A 13,329-nucleotide genomic window follows, 5' to 3' on the forward strand; every position below is an offset into this window, starting at 1 on the left:
TCAAATGTCTCTCTCTCTTAAGTCCAAAATCTTCTCTCTCTCTCTCTCTCTCTCTCTCTCTCTCTCTCTCTCTCTCCTTATGCGAAACAATCCTGCAACTCAGTTCCTGGTCTGAGGTATTATAGCATTCGTATCAGGGCAATATGTAACGGTTTCGATTGTGGTCAATCTCGATATTGTGCCAATATTATATCGGTGATACGTTAGGACAAGGGTTAAAACAGTCAAATATCATTTTTTAAGGGGAAATCAAGGGTAATTTTGTCAGATATGACCGATCCTTGTCGATACTGTACCGGTATCATATTAGTTTTGCAAGTGACCGATACCTGATCCAATAACATGTAGTAAAACCATGGGTTTTAGTGATCGATAAGGGTCTCTACCAATCCAGATCGGTTAGGTTCACCCCTGCTTCCTTCAAACAAATTATATTTTTTAATTTAAAATTTTACCATTGTCTGTACTGGTCCACCGTCCGAGACTGGATCAGTTAAGAATCGGTATTGGTCTCAACCGATATTGATGCGCCAATCCGATACTGATTCTTCAAACCATGATCTTGATATTGTGTGATACTATATTGGTGAGATGATACGGACAAAGGGTATAATAGTAAAAAAAAACCTGTTTCTTTTTAAAGAAAATTAGGGGGTAAACTTATCTGATACAACCGATCAGTGTCGATGCCATATCGATATTGTGTCAATTTTACAGGTGATCGATATCCAATCCAATTCAAGTGACCGATACCCGATTCAGCATTAGTAACCACTCCGACAGTATAATTTCCTCACCATCGTTATGCAAAACCAAATCGGTAGTTGTTCATCAGAACCAATGTGAGTTGCAGGATTGTTTCGCATAAGGTGTGTGTGTGTGTGTGAGAGAGAGAGAGAGAGAGAGAAAGATTTGAGATTATATTCTGGATTTAATTACTTATTTCCTCTTCAATGTCGTTTTATGGATTCCTAAAAAAGAGGGAGAGAAGAAAAAGAATGAGGAAAACAGAGTTAAGTCTCCGTGAATGGATATGAAACGTGGCCTTAGGAGAGCGATATTGGAGAGGAATCCACTTCAATGACGATGGAGAGGATCCGAACTCCACAATGACTGCCCTACACAGCATGATTCAGATTTAGTTTGCAGTATATTTAGCGTTTTTCATCGACTAATTGCTCCAGGAACACATAATGCATACTTTAAATTACTTTTGCCAAATTGGAACATTGAAAATTTTGGATAAAGTCATAAAGCGATCCATATTTGGCAAGGCATACGGTTGAGATGGGATACTAGATTTGATAAGAAAACTATTGCGTGTCTACCAAAAGAAAGCTATTGCGGTTATGCCCCATACATTCAATTGCTAAAATTATCTAGGGCGAAAGTTCTCTGTGCAACAGTGCAAGCTGCGCCCAGACACATGGGCTGCCCATTCAGGGGGGTAGGGTGGTCATTTCGCCCATCCTCATGTGTCTGGGTGCAGCCTGCGCTGCTACACAGAGAACATTTGGCCAATTATCTAATTCACTTCATGTAACAAAAAATAGATGCCGATCACTAAATATTTCCTTCATGGGTAGTGAGAAATCCTTTATCCAAAATTAAAACGCTAAAATGTTTTGAACAATGAATAACTTTGTTTTATTTGAAAATAATGTAAATTTAATACTTTAATTTCACTTGTTTAACATCCCTATACATGTAAGTGAAGTATTGCACAATCGAAATTAAAGGGAGCGGAAATGAAATTTTCGTACCTAAAAAGTAATTGTTTTTAGGGCATATGTTATTTGTGCCGCAGCGCAGCCTGCACCTAGATACATGGGCCTGCCATTCAGCGGGGCAGGGTGGTCATTTCGCCCACCCCCATGTATATGGGCGCAGCCTGCGCCTCTGGCATAGAGATCATTTGGCCGTGTTTTTAATCATTACCTCTCATGATTGTATAAAGTTTGTAAAATTGTTACCATATTTATGATATTTTTATAAGTAATTTTTATTGTACTTTTCAAATTCAAGGGATTTTAATTTTTTAAAAAAATCAATTTTAATAAACAAATATGAAATGATTTTTTTTAGTTGAAAAAAAAATATAGAACAATTTTGAGTTAATGATATAATCATGTGAGAAAATAATTACAAAAGTTTCTTTCTTAGGTTTAAAATTCTAATTTCCTTGCAACCAAACAAAGCCTTATGGACGGTGATTAATTTAGGATATACTATCTAATTACTAAAGTCTGGGTTTAATTTTACAAAAAGAAATTCTATAAGTGGCTGCATGGATATAATGCGAATGATTAAAAAAATAAGAAAAAAATAAAATAAAACAATGCATGGATAGATATACATGAAAGAATATTTTTGATTAAATTTGAGTTAAAAATTTGACTAATAACTAGCGGAAAAGTATATAACTAATTCAATGGTTAGTTAGCCAAAACCACTATCCCGTGGCTTAGAAGTTAGAATGGGAATAATTATCACCACCAATTCGCTGTCCGCTCCAATTTCCTCTGATTCCTCACATAGGAGCGAAAATGACCACCCTACCCCACCTTGGGCAGTGTGTTCGGGCAGGGGGTAGGGTGATCATTTCCACTCCTATGTGAGGAATCGGAGGAATTAGAGCGGGCAGCGAATTGGAGGGGATAACGATTCTTAAAATGGTGGATTTTATTTGAAGGGAGAAAGAGCTGTATAAATGATACTATACAAAAAAATGTTTGGTACAGAAACCCAAAATGCATGGTTCCCTTCTTTTATCCTCACATTCCTTATCCCCTCCAATTCCTCACATGGGGGTGAAAATGATCACCCTACCCCCTGTCCGAAAACACTGCCCAAGGTGGGGTCCACTTCCCCTATTAGAGAAATTGTAGGAATTGAAGGTAGCCGCAAATTGAAGGTGATAATTATTCCACATTCCTATGCCTAAGAATCCAATAGTCATTCCTTTCAGAGATGGTTCAGAGACACACAAACCAATTGATATGGACAAAGAAAAATAATATTAATAAAACAAAGTTTTATGTACGTCGATCATAACTTCGTCTCTTAGTCTTTGGAGCCTCACCCCTTTGGCCAATCGATTGGTCACGGAAATAAGAGATTTATCCTTCTTGAGAATATTTAGATACATTAAACATCAGAAGTGAAAATAGTTTCCACGATCAACCAGTTTTATTCCATTGAGACAATTAAGATATCATATTTTTACAATCAGTCCAAATTTCTACTTCATTTGATCATGCTCATGCGCTCCTTGTAATCCTTACTAGCTCCCCTGATTTTTGAATTATGAGCACTTCTTAGAATTTATAGGCCACAAAAAATTGAGAGTTAAAAAATAAAACAGATGCTCAACCAAACACCCCTATACTTGGATCAAAATTGTCATCACATATAATAACGGGTCGATCCACAAATGGTAGCCTTTGTTAGTCATTCAATGATAAAACAGTATCTACGATAAGAGTAGGGTCAATGAAAAGAAAGGTTAGGATTTTTTAATCATAGAACCAATAAAAGATAATATGAATTAAAAAGAGAGAGAGGATTAGCTATATGTCAAATTCAATCATTTCCCCTTCCATGTAATGTGTTAAGAATCTGGAATCAAAAAGGAAGAGGACAGAAAGATGGCCTGAGTCGAACGAAGTCGTTATGTCCTTAAGACAGTATTTGCACCCTCCTATTCCTGCAAATGGTTACAGCAAACTTGCCTCCCAAGATAAATCAGGCGGACTGTTACTGGTTGCAGAGACAGTAACACTGTGAAGCTATCAGAGTTTTTTCATAATCCTGGACTGAGAGAATTCGTGGCCCATTTATAGGCCCACAGGGCCTGTTCGGATGGGTCACACTCATTGGCTCATATGGCTTGACCCCTGACAGGTCATGTCTATTGGGCTGGGCTCTCATGGCTGGACGTGTGGGCTGCAACCATTGGGCTCAACGTTGAACCAAGGGTTGCACCCCCACTTTGATCAGCCACCGATCCAACGGTTGGATCGAACCTAAGCACCCTTTGATCAGACACCGTCGATCTATCAAAGCGTCATATTGCGCCACACGCACACACATGCGTACGCGCTCGGACGATCACCGTCCTCACTCGCAAATGCACCGTACAACCCTTTCCAAACATAATATATGATAATAGCACACAATCATATATAAACCAAAAGAAACACTTCTCCATAACCGATGTGGGACTAAATCCCACATCTATTATTTGGAAAAATTCCAACATAATGTCATACCCTCCCATGTATACTGATAGAGATGATACATGATTGCAAAAAAATAAAGGGCGTACCCAATGCATGAGGCTCCTGTCACTATGGGGTCTAAGGAGGGTCATAATGTATGCAGCCTTACCCCTGCTTTCGCAAAGAGTTTATTTCCATACTAGAACCCATGACCACTTGATCACAATAGAGCACCCTTACCGTTGCACCAAGGCCCACCCTCCATGATTGCAAAAATTAAATTCCACCAATTTGATGACAAAAGTTAAGCCCTAGTTATTAAAAATCAAAATGTATGTGTGATGGTGGTGAAGATCATAAAGTAGTAAAGACTTACGTCCAATTGTTAGATGACTGGCATCTGCATTTTAGGCTGTTGGAACTTGTAAGCAGTCCAAGGATAAGTTCCATTAGGAAGAACAAACAAAAGGTAGTCTTCCGCATCTTTGCTGACTATAAGTGTTCATAATCTGTCCATATTGGAAAACAAAACATACCAAATCATCGACTAGTTAGCAAAATAAAAGCTAGACAAAACCAAAGGCATTTTCACGAACACAAAGAAAGCTGTTGCAGAGTAAAGAACTCTAGAGTCCTAGCTAGACACCACTTGTCCATTGGATTTTTAAGATCTCAAAGTCTGACCTAGGAAGGCAAAAGAGAAGAGAAGAGTGGACTAGTGGAAGACGAGTAGGGCCAGAGGCGCAGACCTTCGAGTTTGAGAGGAACATCGAGGAGATGACCGGCCTGAAGTTCATTTCGGTTGGACATTCCATTAAGCTTCAATAAGGTTTTCTCGTGGATCCCATACTCCTTGGCGATTTGATCCACAGAGCTCCTTTTTGCCACCACATGTCCATAATGGACGACCTGATTTCCGTTGACCATTTCGCAGCTGCAGGGCAGTGGAATCCACAGCTTCTGCCCAATCTCGATAAAGTTGTTGGGGTTGGAGATTCCATTGACTTGGGCAATCTCCTGGGCCGTCACCAGCCCAGAGTAGACATTCCTGGCGATGTGATCAAGGTTGTAATCCCCTTGCTGTACAGTGTAAATAGGGGACCCTATTAGAGATTCCAGTGCCGTTGGAGCAGCTGCAGGGGAAGGGGATCATGATTCTTTTGAATTTGAAGGTATAGTAGGAATGGTTGGCGAGTGCGAAGGGATTTGCCCAAAGGCCCCAAACTAAGTCGGAGAATTTGATGAAGCCGAAGAGGAAGTAGATGCGGGCGAGGTTCGTGGTGTTGGGAGAAACATAATCGATCAGACTCTTGCATGTGGTGGTACCGTTGCTGTTGCAATTGAATCCTAGGGCCGTTGATGGAACGACTAGGGCGGAGAGCAAGGCTATGAGACTGAGGAGCAACGCTGCGCCTGCAGAACTCCTTATCGCCATGGTCGTTTCTGCTTCTGTGTCTTCCGTCTCTAATCTCTGGTCTCTGGTCTCTGGTGTCTGGTCTTTGATCTCCAGCCCAGAAGAGGGGTAAACAAAGAAAAGTCTTTTTTCTAACTTCATACATGAGCAAAATTGATAGTGACACGCGTCCAACTCCTCTTTAACATCAGCAAACTGAGAGCCTTACCCCTGCGCGAACAGCCTAATCGGATTACCCCTGTTTGTGTTTGGTAGGAGGGAGGGAAGTGAGGCAAGTCGAAGGAGAGGGGCTGAATCCGACTCACACAACTCTACTCCTTTTGTCTGAATTTTTTTTCGGTCTATCCTATCTATTTGGGATTAAAATCTTCTGTCGTGTGGCCTTGAGAGCTTGACACGTGGAAGAAGTTTCATCGAATGGTACAAGTTTGATGCTAGACATTTTTTTTTTTTCTTTTCGAGCTTGGAACTGTTAGATGTCACATCTTCCATGAGCCGTGCACCACCAGATTAAAGCACTGCCGAAGATTTTTTTCCTATCTAACTGTCATGGGATTTAACTACACCTACAAGAGTGGGAAGGGGGAGGGGGAACAAGTGCCTTATGGCACAAGGTGATGATAAGAATCTCCAATCCATGACCTCCTGTGAGCTTACAGTTTACTGGCAAGGCACCAAATAAAATTCTTGATTTTTAGAATTGTTTATAGTCTTCAAATTTTCTTCCAAACCAAAGTCAGGGTACTACTCCAAAAGTTAACCCTTGATGATGAAGGATTAGAAACCTCCCTTGATCTCTACTGATTACATTGAAAATGATAAACCGACTCAACTAAGAAAGAACCATCCCTTGATGGATCCAGATCCTCTACGATGCGCTGCCCATAGTGGCTTGAGTGGTGCAGATTGAATCGTGCCCGTAAAGACTGCCTTACCCCTGCCCAAACGCCTTGTTCGAGCGGGGTAAGATGGTCATTGCGCACGCAGCCCAGTCTGCACCTCACAGCCCGCTACGGGCAACTGCGCCGTAGACGATCTGAATTGTCCCTTTATACTCCCCATATCAAACACTCCATTGGAAAAAGAGCAAGTGGAATTCGCAAAATACCTGCTCTCTCAGATGGGTGAAAGAGAGATTCAATTAGTGAAACATTCCACACCTAATTACTTTGGTCAATCAATTCAGACTCCCATACCGTCATACTATACCTTGCGACTGAGAAAACTGGAATTTGAAATTTGCTAAATTAAGACGGGATCCAATTATCTTCCCAAACTCTAGTCGTCTCACCCATACCCACCTTCCATAGAACATTAGTTTGTCATAGTTAATTGTTTCTTCGATCATTGTTCTTCAAAGAAACTAATGTTTATATTGTCAATCGCGATTTTCTTTCTCTGTTCAGTAATTCTCAGAAGTGATTCAGAGTATTAAAAAGCAAATCAATCCCTCTTGGAAGATTCACAATCTAATTTCATCTATAAATTCATTGACAAGGCAGCACCTTGAATCATGTAAAGTAAACGATGCTTATAGCAAGCTCAACTTGGCAGTATATTGAACCATGGATGAACATTAATATATAGACTTGAGTTAGAAACCAATTTGATTTATTGCCAAGCCACGATTGATGAGCATTTTCTAGTGAAAAAAGAAAGAATCATTTCTTTCATAAAAACTATTCTGCTTATACAATATTTATTCCCGAATACAAAATCATAGGGAGACAGGGAAATCATATATCTAAGAAAGAAGGCCAAAACAAAGCAAGCCCAAGTGAATAGTGATGAGAAGAATCCTCCAACTTGAACCCTGTGAACCCATCCTTGCTGGTGCATAGTTACCTGAAGGTAATGTGGCACATCAGATTAGAAACCATTCTAGCTAGTAAAACTGTACAAAGATTGGTAATGAAAGAAAGGAATAAAAATACTAACCGGAACAAGTGTGGTTGTCAAGGGTTGTGAATATGTTTGTTTTGAGGTATCCAGCATAGGCGCAAGTAGAGCAAGTTGATGTGGTATTACCAATGAGAGAACCATCTTGGCATGTCATGGAAGGGCATTGAGTAACATTGGTTGGTTCAACCCCAGATGGTTTGCATTGTAATCTATAGTAATGATCAATCAATAATAGAAGACGAAGAAGCAAACGAAATTAGATTAGATATCTTAAAACTGATTTATAAGGAGCAGGAAGAGTAGTAGGAAATTGATGAAGAGTTAGTTTATGTTTGACGGTTTGATGGTGAAGATCATTATAATTAAGTAGTAAAGACTTACGTGTAATTGTGATAAGAAGATTGGCATGAACACTGGACGCAGTTGTAAGCAGTCAAGGCATAAGTTCCGTTAGGAACAAGCATTGGGTAATCTTCTGAACTTTTGTTGACTGAGGATGAACAAACTGTGGATATAATTGAAACACAAAACATACCAAATCACCATCTGACTAGTTAACAAAATAAAAGCAGGTCCAAACAAGAGAGATTTTAAACTTGGGTTTTTAGGTTGGATGTCATTAATACTAATTTTAGACTCTTTACTAATTAACAGGATTTATATAAAGGATCCAGCTCCTCTACGGCGTGCTGCCCGTAGCGGCCTGAGCGACGCAGACTGAATCGCACATACAAAGATCGCCTTACCCCTGCCCAAACACCTTGCCTGAACAGGGGTAAGGTGATCATTGCGTGTGCAGCCCAGTCTGCGCCACACAAGCCGCTACGGGCATCTGCTCCGTAGAAGATCTGAATTGTTATATCAAAACAAACTTGAAAAGTGGGTCTTTTCATCAGTAACAAAACTTAGATCTAACCTCAACAATCCACGGTCAATGATCAACAATCAACGGTCCACAGTCAAAACAATAGCTAAACATTCTAACACCGACAGTAATTGTCTAGGATATCGCAGCTCAAACCCAGCTCAACTCAGGCCCTAATTGACCATAAACGGATTGGGATAGGTTGGCCTTGATTGAGCTAGTAATCTTTATTTTGTCATTTTAGGGCTAAGCAAGATCGAGTTAGTCCTATTTTTTTTTTTATAGTATGTAAGATATTATTATTTATAATTATATATTATATATATAGAAGAAAAAAAAATGATGCTTGGTGGCATAGCTCCTGTGCCCACTTCCAAGACACGATCACACAAAATTATCACCCAATCCCTCCTGAAATAAAAATTTCCATTTGTGTTGATGTTTCTATGAACGCTCTCATTGGTCCCTGCGATGATGCAAGGGTTTCACGACCAAGCAACGATCTCTTGCCCATTATATCTTTATAGATAAGGTCGGATTGAGGCCGTTGGGCTAGGCACTGTACGAGGCTAAGCCCGGCCCTACCTAGGGCTCAGAAGTCACAACCCCAGCCTGGATCACGAACTGAAAAGCTTAGTCCAGGATCGGAAATTCTTCTCACATAAATTGTGGGACTCACATTTACACCCTTCTCAAACAAAATGTGAGTTGTCATTCACATGGTGCTTGGCCTCCCCCACACAGATTACTCCAAAAAGTTTTATGTTTGGAAATCAACATTTTCATGTGTCTATCGCTCTTCCTCAAAACAAGGGATAGAGGTATTTTTTCATATGGGAATGAGAGGGATAGACTCATAATCCTCTCCAAGTCCCTAAAGTTGTGCAGTGCAACAGTGTTAGGTGGAGATATTGACATGTATCAGATCGGACTCACATTTACACCCTTCTCAAACAAAATGTGAGCTGTCATTCACATGGTGCTTGGCCTCCCCCACACAGATTACTCTAAAAAGTTTTATGTTTGGAAATCAACATTTTCATGTGTCTATTGCTCTTCCTTAAAACAAGGGATAGAGGTTTTTTCATATGGTAAGGAGAGGATAGACTCATAATCCTCTCCAAGTCCCTAAAGTGTGCAGTGCAACAGTGTTAGTGGAGATATTGACATGATCAGATTGACTCACATTTGGAAAATTATCACCTCAGTTGCTGACCCCAGCCCAGTTCCTCTAATGGGGATGGACCCACCCGGGCGGGTGTTTGGGCATGGGTAGAGAGGTCATTTCAGCCCCCCTTTGTTAGAGGAACTGGGGAACTGGGCCGGTCAGCAAACTGGAGGTGATAAAGATCCCTCACATTTACACCCTTCTCAAACAAAATGTGAGCTGTCATTCACATGGTGCTTGGCCTCCCCCACACAGATTACTCCAAAAAGTTTTATGTTTGGAAATCAACATTTTCATGTGTCTATCTCTCTTCCTCAAAACAAGGGATAGAGGTATTTTTTCATATGGGAAGGAGAGGGATAGACTCATAATCCTCTCCAATTCCCTAAAGTTGTGCAGTGCAACAGTGTTAGGTGGAGATATTGACATGTGTCAGATCGGACACTCAACAGTCCAATCGTTCGAGCTCATTGACTTATGTCGCACTCCACAACCTTAGGAATGGGAGATGATTTAAATCCGATAGACTCGTGAGAGTGCTGGGTAGGCTACACTCTTGGATCCACATCCCTTGTCCATTGGATTAAAATCCTAAAGCTTTGTCCAGAAATAAAGTGAGGGCCAGGAGAAGAGAAGGTAAAGAGAAGAGAGGAAGGGCAGAGGCGCAGACCTTTGAGAGGAACGTCGATGACCTGGCCGGCGATAAGTGCGTTGGCGTCGGCCATTCCATTGAGCTTCAACAAGGTGTTTTGATCGGTCCCATACTCCTCGGCGATCTGCTCCACGGTGCTCCCCTTGGTCACCACATGTCCATAATGAACGACCTGAGCTCCGCCCACCTCAACGCAGCTGCAGGGCAGCGGAATCCACAGCTCCTGCCCAGTTTGGATCACATTTGGGTCGGAGATGTTATTGACTTGAGCAATCTGCTGGTACGTCACCAACTCAGAGTAGACATTCCTAGCGATGTGATCCAAGCCATCACCTAGCTGTACTTTGTAATAGGGAACCCTATTTGAGATTCCGGTACCGTTGGAGCAGTTGCAGGGAAAGGGGATCTTGATGGTGGCTTTAGCTTCTACGATATAATTGGATTTGGTGGAGACTGTTAAGGAGTTTGCCCCAAGTAAATCGTAAAAGTTTGCGACGCCGAAGAGGGTGGAGATGTGGGCGAGGGTTGTTTTGTTGGGAGAAACGTAGTCGATTACAGACTTGCATGTGGCTTGGATGCTGCAATTGAATCCTAAGTCCGCCGTCGATGGAACGATTAGGGCGGAGAACAAGGTCATGAGACTGAAAAGCAGCAGCGATAAACTCCTCCTCATCGCCATGATCGTTTTTGCTTCTGTGTCTCTCTCCCTCTCTAGTCTCTGGTCTCCTCCCTCCACTTAGGTCTTATAAAAGCTAATACTCGGGGGAGGTAAGGAGGTACAGTAGTACGTCTGGACAGATTTTGAGATTGGAATTGAGATAATTCCGATATTTGAATATTGATTACTGCAGCGTCACGTGGGAGGAACGGCAATAGAGAAAAGTTAGGCAAAGGTCAAAAGGGATTGAGAATGTGAAAACTGGGAAAATTGGTAACAGCAGAGTTTCACACAAACCTACCAGAAGGAAGGAAGAAAGAATGAAGATGAATTAAGATTTAAGAAAGATAAGAGATGACTTTCTTTGACTTCATCCCTGGAAAATTGGTATTGGCATGACTTTGACTTGACTTCATCTCTAGTGTTCCTTTGACCTAAGTGAAGGTTATCCCATTAAGTATGGTTTTAGTGCACGGTATTGGTATTGTAACGGGTATCGTTCAATCTGGAAACTGTTATGGTATCGGTATGGATAGGTCATATCAGATAAATTTGTTCCTGATTTTCCTTAAAAATGTTTTTTTTTTTTTTTTTTTAATTATTTATAAATTTACCTCTTATTCGTACTATGTTAGTAGTATGGTATCGGTATGTTATCGATATCGGTACCTAAAACCATGTTTGTAAGACACTAAGAATATATTTTTTTGTTAACCCTCGAAAAAACTTAGCTCTGAAGTTGCATGAAATCAAGAATATGAATTTGAATTAGTGGAATCGGTTGATTCGGATCGAATTCAGTTGAAATTGATCTTGATTTTGGCTTATTCCAATCTGGTCAGCTCAAAAGGAACTTGTTTTTGAAATTATTTAAGAGATACGGATGGGTATGCTAGCACCATATGTGTCTATCTCGGTGTCTCTCCCTCCCCTTCCCCCTCAAATAACTCTATTACCTCTCAAAAGGAAAAAAATAGAAAAAAACACATATAGGGTGCTAGCTTATTGTATTCCACTAGTGTACCTAACTTTTCTCTTATTTTAAATTGATTACAATTTTTTTTAACGCTAGTTATGATACGAATCAATTCAACTCAATTATTTATTTATATTTTATATTTTATATTGGGTCATCATTTAGAAGACGACTGTTTTTCTTTTTAAATATTTTTGGATGAATTATTCAACTCAGTCTTATGATCTTATCAGAAATTGCTTCCTTATCTTACAAAGGATGCCAAACCAGTGCTTTCCTATTATATCCTCACTCCTTTAAGGGAGTTTCGTAAAGCAAATTAGCAATTAGGCGGTGAAATGATTCCCACAGACTAGCTATATCACTTTCATATACCACTCTCCTTTTCCTTCGTGGGTTCATCCCTCTTATATAAAGAATCATAAAGTCTTCCAAGTTCAGGGTTCACAGTTCACACACTCTGGAAGAACGGAGGACAAGATGTTGATGAGCACTAAGTTCACACTCCAAACAAACAAAAAGCCTTTTCAGTCCCAAATACAAACTAGGTCAGTCAGATATATATATATACACACGTGTGTTTCTTTCATAGGCCGACTCTAGAGCATGGGTTTAGATAGTGGTAACGGTTTGTATCGGACAATTTTGCCCTCAAAGATATCAATGTCATATTATATTTTTACAATTTTACCCGATGCCTATACTATGTTTTGATCTGATATAGGCCAAGTATCAAGGAATTAAATCCTCTCCAATTCCTCAATGGTGCAGAGCAGTACAGTTCGGAGTGGAGAGGTCAACACTTGGCAAGCACAACATCCAACGGACTGAACTCATTGACCTAGTTTTTTTTTTCTTCAAGCTCAGCATCGTTGGATGTCACATTTGTCAAGTGTCAACCTCTCCACCTCAAATTGCACCGTACTGCACTTTTAAGGAATTGGAAAGGATTTTTTCCAAGTATCGGTATCAGATCATCTGATACGGATACTTAAAACCCTGCTCTAGAGTCCAGATTCAATAGTGGGAATCTAGGATTGTCTCCTCATTTTCATATTTTAAGATTGAAAGAACCTTGACTTGCAATGACAAGTTTCTACTTCCTGATCTTACATGGGGATATGTAGGAATTAATTTGGTTTGAGAACTTGCATCAATGTCCATGTTTGAAACTGATGCCAGCCGCTTAAATTTTGTGAATATTTTTGCATCATTTATCTGCATGAAAAGTTCAGTATAAAGATGTATACTTTTGAAAATTAATTGAAAATTTAATTTTATCTACTTTAAATTTCCCTCATTAAAAATATGAAGGGTGTAGCTTGTTGTCACCAAAGTTGTGAAATGAGAACTTGTAACCCTTGTTTGATGTCTCTTATCTTATTCCTCAAGTTCTTTAATTCAAAGATGGAAAAAATCAAATTTCAAAACAATTTAAAAATGGTTTACCATTCTATAACATCTTCCAACCGTC

The 13,329-nt window shown here is 40.0% G+C and overlaps 1 protein-coding gene and 1 long non-coding RNA gene across 3 annotated transcripts; both read right to left on the reverse strand.

Annotated features, from left to right (window-relative positions):
- Positions 1–4,673: 4,673 nt before the first annotated feature.
- Positions 4,674–5,462, reverse strand: LOC122659969. Its single transcript, XR_006332590.1, has 2 exons — positions 4,970–5,462; positions 4,674–4,729 (listed from the first exon to the last, which is right to left on the reverse strand). It is a non-coding gene; the product is annotated as an uncharacterized LOC122659969 (long non-coding RNA).
- Positions 5,463–7,352: 1,890 nt separating this feature from the next.
- On the reverse strand, positions 7,353–10,868 carry LOC122658562 (lysM domain-containing GPI-anchored protein 2-like). Of its 2 annotated transcripts, none has more exons than XM_043853577.1 (4): positions 10,240–10,868; positions 7,918–8,041; positions 7,573–7,745; positions 7,353–7,479 (listed from the first exon to the last, which is right to left on the reverse strand). In XM_043853577.1, the coding sequence occupies exons 1-4, from the start codon at positions 10,856–10,858 to the stop codon at positions 7,379–7,381; spliced, it is 1,017 nt and encodes a 338-aa protein (XP_043709512.1). In that variant the 5' UTR covers positions 10,859–10,868; the 3' UTR covers positions 7,353–7,378. The 2 variants fall into 2 exon arrangements, with proteins under 2 accessions (XP_043709512.1, XP_043709511.1); XM_043853576.1 differs by having other exon boundaries at positions 7,353–7,487; positions 7,572–7,745.
- Positions 10,869–13,329: the final 2,461 nt, after the last annotated feature.

The sequence above is a fragment of the Telopea speciosissima genome, chromosome 4, assembly GCF_018873765.1.
Source record: "Telopea speciosissima isolate NSW1024214 ecotype Mountain lineage chromosome 4, Tspe_v1, whole genome shotgun sequence".
NCBI classification, from domain to species: Eukaryota; Viridiplantae; Streptophyta; class Magnoliopsida; order Proteales; family Proteaceae; genus Telopea; species Telopea speciosissima.